This window comes from Pundamilia nyererei, unplaced genomic scaffold (assembly GCF_000239375.1).
Source record: "Pundamilia nyererei isolate P.nyererei 1_Seehausen unplaced genomic scaffold, PunNye1.0 scaffold00065, whole genome shotgun sequence".
Lineage (NCBI taxonomy): Eukaryota > Metazoa > Chordata > Actinopteri > Cichliformes > Cichlidae > Pundamilia > Pundamilia nyererei.
Genome location: NW_005187466.1, coordinates 2,251,864 through 2,258,032, shown reverse-complemented (window position 1 = coordinate 2,258,032; position 6,169 = coordinate 2,251,864). Strand labels below are relative to the sequence as shown.

The 6,169-nt window shown below is 40.0% G+C and overlaps 1 protein-coding gene across 1 annotated transcript; it reads right to left on the bottom strand.

Moving 5' to 3' along the window:
• Positions 1 to 113: 113 nt before the first annotated feature.
• On the bottom strand, positions 114 to 3,361 carry LOC102195403 (glutaryl-CoA dehydrogenase, mitochondrial-like). The gene is made up of 11 exons (XM_005735877.1): positions 3,257 to 3,361; positions 2,835 to 2,941; positions 2,609 to 2,641; positions 2,350 to 2,490; positions 2,121 to 2,183; positions 1,831 to 2,001; positions 1,605 to 1,734; positions 879 to 1,095; positions 668 to 771; positions 421 to 546; positions 114 to 288 (listed from the first exon to the last, which is right to left on the bottom strand). The coding sequence occupies exons 2-11, from the start codon at positions 2,935 to 2,937 to the stop codon at positions 114 to 116; spliced, it is 1,263 nt and encodes a 420-aa protein (XP_005735934.1). The 5' UTR covers positions 2,938 to 2,941; positions 3,257 to 3,361.
• Positions 3,362 to 6,169: the final 2,808 nt, after the last annotated feature.

The window sequence follows — 6,169 nt, the reverse complement described above, 5'->3', positions numbered from 1 at the left end:
TTTTCTCTGTATCTATGAAGCGCCTTGAGGCGACTTATGTTGTGATTTGGCGCTATATAAATAAAATTGAATTGAATTGAATTGAATTGAATTTAAAAGCCTTTTCATTACTTTTAATTTTCCCTACCCTCATATGTATTGACAGCCTCCAAGTTCATGACATGACGGATGATGTGGTACTCATCAGAGATGCCGTTTCCTCCTAGCATGTCTCTGGCCTGTCTAGCAATATCCAGTGCCTTGCCACAGCTATTTCTCTTCAGCATGGAGATCATCTCCGGTGCCGCCCTATTAAGATGAGGAAGAAAAAACAAAAGAAACCCTTCTTTGGTTGTTTTTTTGTTTGTTTTTTTTGCAGGGGAGGGGCAGTAGAACAGCAAACAATAAAGCAGGCAGTGACACGTGAAAGACAGCCCTCACTTCTTCTCATCAACAAGCCTTCCCAGGTACAGGCATGACTGCAGCCCAATGGTGATCTCTGTTAGCATGTCAGCCATTTTCTTCTGCATCAGCTGGTTTCTGGCCAGTGGCACACCAAATTGGATTCTGTTTGGAGGATAAAAAGGTATGAGCCATGTGCGGGGATAATGGTAACATGGATCTCTTTTCTCTGGATTTTTATGTTTTGCCACGTTTTTGGGCAATGTTTGCAAACACAGTTGTGTACCTGTCCAGAGTGTACTGTCGAGCAGCGTGAAAGCAGAATTCAGCTGCTCCCAGAGCTCCCCAGGCAATACCATACCGGGCATTGTTCAGACAACCAAAAGGACCCTGTATACAAAGACAAAAAACAACAACAAAAAATTTAAGCTACTAATATTCATACAAGCTGTAAAAATTAAGTTTACCAAACTTCATTAGGTAAAACATTAACTTACACTGAGGCCAGAGACATTGGGCAGCAGGTTCTCCTCAGGAACTTCTACTTCATCCATCAGGATCATGCCAGTGGCAGACGCCCTAAGAGAAAATTTTCCCTCAATCTTGGGGGTAGAAAAGCCCTTCATGCCACGCTCCAAGATGAAACCCCGCACTCTCCCATCTTCACACTTCGCCCAGACTACTGCAATGTCTGCCACAGGAGAGTTTGTGATCCTAGGAAAAGATGTGGGGAAATCAGTGTATTTGATTATTTAGATATTTAAGTAATTTAGTTTCACAGAGAGCAGCAGGCTTTGTCAGCATGTCTAAATTATTACACATGTTTACTTCTATATGATTAGTCATCAAATGGCAGAACTATTGTGTCCTCACCCATATGGAAAAGATATATATAAAACTTATAAAGTTTGTATCTGTCTTGTGTGAAACTTGTATGAAAAGCATATAAGAGTGAAAACAGATATAAGATCCCTTGAAAAATTATATAATGAAACTTGTATGTTTTGGATACTTACTAAAACAATGTATGAAAGTAATGAGAAAGTGGCCACTTTCATGAGTAATCACATATAAGTTTTTACTATTTCTTTTCCATATGGGCAGTATGGGGATCCACACAGTTCCAAGTTATATAAACTTATACAGGTCTCTGCTCCATTGTCTTATTTTTACTCCATGCAAGTTTCAAACCAATACATCTTGTTCTATATGTGTCTATCTACCAGGTCTTAGCTCCGCTGATGGTGAAGGTACCACTCGATGGGTTGTACTTGGCCTTAGTCTCCATACTGCTGGGATCACTGCCATGATTTGGTTCTGTCAAACCAAAGCAACCTACAATTTCTCCCCGAGCTGCAGAACAAATAAACACACACCAGAAATCAGATGGATTTTAGTCCTTTGCAAATTTTAAATGTCAAGTACAAGAGGAGAGAATGTCGCACTTACCAAGCCGGGGAAGGTACTTCTCCTTCTGGGCTGTTGTGCCGTACGCATTAATCGGGTGCATGACCAGTGAAGACTGGACGCTCATTACAGACCGATATCCACTGTCCACCCTCTCAACCTCTCTGGCAATCAAACCATATGCCACATAACTCGTACCTGCACAACCATACCCTGCAGTGTAAAGGGGGAAAAAACAACTTAAAAAAACTACTAAGTGTAATCAGTGAAATATAACAAAAAGCAGGAAAAAAGGAGGGAGGGGGGAGCATTAGTTTTTTTGTTTGTTTTACCTTTAATAGTCGGGCCTAGGACTCCCAACTCTCCCATCTCTGAGACAATCTCACGGTGAAAATCTGTAGCATGGTGCATGTTAGAAAATAAGAAAATGACAAATATTTAGATGAGATTCATTTTACACACCTTAATGTAAAGGCGGATTAAAGACAGAAACAGATTTTTTTCTGAATTATTCACAGTGTGCACAGCCTGAACCACACATATTAATCCTGCTTAACTCACGTTCATGTCTGTTGGCCATAAGGACGCGCGGCATGAGTTTTTCCTGGCAGTAGTCCCGAAACGAGTCCCGGATCATGATCTCTTCCTCCGTCAGCTGACCCTCCAGGTCGAGAGCATCCCGCCAGTTGAATGCCACCTTGGCTGAGCGCCAGAACATTAACACACACACATTCACTATGATCACATCACTATAATAGAACATATGAAGAACTCTGAGCAGATTGGATTCAGCTCATTAAAATTCACTTCAAACCTTTACCTGGCTTTGCCGGCTTTTTGGCTTCTTCAGCACCTAAAGGATGTAAATTTAAAGTGTTGTTGGTCATCTGATACAAATATAGAAAACACATTCATGTTTTTCCAGCTCTTATGTGTGCTTTCTTTTTTATCACAACTAAAAATTGCATTTCCTACCTCAAGACACCCATAGACTGTGATTCCAAACTTTACACTACCTTCCTGTGTATCTAAAATATCAGTCGTACCTTTTTGTGCTGCAACCGCTGTGCCCTGAGCTCTGGATGCAGTGACAGCCACGGACATACGGCTGTTGGAGAGCAGACGTGTGAAGGCACTTCTGAGAGCCATTTTACTAAAGGGCACAAAATAAAAGTAAATGCATATTAGAGTGTACACCTCACAGTGTTTGAGACGTTATTACGCAATAATACCTGAGTGCAAGTTGTAGCAAAGTTACTTTTGTGTTTGGGTATTGTTATATCATCTTATTATATAAGGGGCAAACTTTGGTGTGTAGTTTTTATTTGGGTAAAACAAATATGTTAAAAAAAAGTTTAATCAGAAAAGTCCTTATAACCTGTGTAAAATGCTTCACACATTTCTCCTTAAAGCATGCCACATACATCAAGATCAACTTATCCAAACAAAATACTTTATAGTAGCCTACCTTTTTTCCCCCTCTCAGGTGGGTGATCAGATTATAAGATGACTTTTCGATGGCGATATGAGCTGTGAAAAGTTGCTTAAGTAATAGAAACGTCACAGGTTTACGTAAAGTGTAAGACGGGAAGACTTTTCCGCCATGATAGATGAGGCAAAACACTGAGCCAGCGCATGACAGTAAAAGTAGTGCAACTCGTGAACGTCACGCAACGGACTTTGAAGAGCCTTTTGCGCTTGTAACAGATTTTTAAAAGATAAGTGCGGGAAGTTTGAATATTGGAGGTGTTCGAGGCTGCTCCTGCGCTATTTTTACACAAGTTTGCGAAGTTTCAGCAGGTCTGCGGACTGAATTTGGCACATATTTACGCACTCAAAATGGCGTGTGTGGATGGATGGATGAGTTAGGGGTGTGGAAGGTGTTGGCCCAGCCTTCGAGCTCATTGGCCGGTAAAATGAGCCATGTGCAGAATGTTGACCCTGCGCTGAAGTTTTACAAGTGACAAGAAGCACATATGTAGGTTACACTGTAACTTTTAAGTTTGGGTAATATAAAGAAGAAAGGCAAAGAAATGAATCTGTAAAATGTAAGTGTGCATATATAAATGTTTTTGATGTTTTTCCTGCTCACAGAAAAAAGCCAATTAAATGAAATCTCAACCTATATATTTACAAATTTTAAAAAGAAAGAAATACCAGTGAGCTTTGTAAAATGTTGCATGTTACAGTTTATTTGTTTGGCATATTGTACTAAAAAGCAATAAAAAACATCCTCACGCTTTTCATAAGTAACCTGATAACGTGCCAAACGCTTTAATTATTTATTGTTTTCCTGGCAAACCTTTACATGACACTTTTGGAACCAAAGGCTGGAGCCTATTATGCAATGTGAAGATGCATTACAGTCTTTCCAAACTGTTCGTCTTTCAATCATTAATTAATCTTTCCAAGAATGTGAAAATTGGTTTTGTGTAACACAGCATATCTGTAATGTCAATACCTCCTGCGTGGAGCAAAGAAACAGCAGGCCAGCAGTTTTGCCAGTGAGGCCTTTCTCCCTTTACCCTTCTGATGAAAATATGTCTCCAGGTCATAGTATCTTCTTGGTATGCATGAGTTTCCTACTCCACTTTTCTATAAGCTTGAGTCTCCCATGTTATGAGTCAGTAAATGGTAATAATTATCTTACTTATTTCTTAGTAAAACATCATTTCTCAGACTACACGACTGTGCTGGTGGAAGAAGAATCACTTACTAGCAATGATACAAAATACATAGGTTAAAGAGAATTTTCTCTTCATAGAGCCTCAGAGATTTGCACATTTAAGCCACGTTTACTTGTAAACACAGAGACTGAGGCGGCTGTATTGACAAATTTGGATTTTCTGTCGGTGGCAGCCTCCCAGTTGATACTTTTTCTTTTGAAGAGAAGATTGCCAATAAAATTTCATTTTTATGGGGCGGAAAGTTTCATTAATTTGAGGTAAATTTGACAAAAATGTATTTTTCATCACCGTGCTCTTTGTATGCGTCTTCTTTGGGAAGTAGTTCTCTTCGATTCTCAGCAAACGACGTAATGATGTTTAGACAAAATAAATAACTTAAAATAATTACCGTATTATGCTATAATTGCGAAACAATAATCTTTCTGAATGCGTTATGTTCTTTAAAAGCACATTGGTCTTTAAATTCTACACATTCCATTGCACAGCCTTTGTCCTCGTCAGGGTAATCCTGAGTGGCTGCAGCAGCTGTCGGTCAGCAGGCCCCGGTCTCTCATTGGCTGGCTCTCCTTTCCGTTAGACTGGAATGCGCTTTGCTCCAGTTTGGCTTGGGGTGGTCTCCGTCTTCAGTCTGCTGTGTGGCTGTTGCAGTCGGTCATTGTTATTGATGTTTTTTTGCCTCGACATTTCCATGGAAACTGTCCTGGGTTAGGTCTGATCAGCAGCAAGCAGCAGTGCGTGAGAATGGAGATGGAGGAGAAAAACCCGGACCCCAAATACGGTAAGAACAGTTTGTTTTACGGCTTTCTCTTCGATCTTTCTTTCTTTTTTCTTTAAACGGGGGAAGAAATGGAAACAATGACTGCAATGGATGGATGGGTGTGGACCTCATGAGTGTCATGCAGATCTGGAGCTATCCACATCTTCAGCAACCGTCACAGCGACTATTTTTTTTCCCGATTTATCTTTAAACTCTGAGAAAACGCCCTTTAAGTTGCATTTAATTATTCAGTTTGCATTACACAGCGGGTGTAGAATGCGTACTCTAAACGAGTCGTTTATTTGTCATTAAATTACAGCCTGTATAACAAACTAAATATAGCTAAAAAAAAAAATCGAACAAAAACTAAAGGTAGTTAATTATTGCTCTTTCGGTTAATTAGGGGTAATAAACAGAACTAGGTTGCCGGGTTTTTCCCTATTAGGCTTTATATGGAGGCGATTCTGTACTGCAGGAACACACAGATACAGAGCAGAGTGGAGAAGGAGAGCACATATGCTGTCTCTTGGGCTCCATAACCATTTGGTATTTTGTAGATTGACATATGGCTGCTTCATCCACAGATGCACACAGCCTTTTGCAAACACATACATTTCACAGATGTTCACAGCTTTTGTCTATTTATTACATTTTCGTACACTTAGTGCGGAAAAATCATCTTCTATGTCAGTCAAACGTATGACTCATTGCAGATTATTATGTGCCACACATGCATTTTTTCCACCACCACCAAGTTAGCAGCCCACAGCAGCCTGGCGTGGTCTGGGCAGGGTTGTTATTCATATGGACTGTTGAGTCATGAAGTTTTTGTAACCACTGTTATTCTTTCTTTAATACTCCATGTCTACATTATTACATGAAAGGTTGTTCTTAGAAGGCTAAAAACCAAACCACAATCCTCATGCATTGGGAAAAC

Coding starts and splice junctions, on each gene's coding strand:
- LOC102195403 (XM_005735877.1), bottom strand. CDS start 2,937: ATGGCTCTCAGAAGTGCCTTCACACGTCTGCTCTCCAACAGCCGTATG. Junction 2,642..2,834: donor AGCGGTTGCAGCACAAAAAG/GTACGACTGATA, acceptor TACATCCTTTAG/GTGCTGAAGAAGCCAAAAAG. Junction 1,735..1,830: donor GAAGTACCTTCCCCGGCTTG/GTAAGTGCGACA, acceptor TTTGTTCTGCAG/CTCGGGGAGAAATTGTAGGT.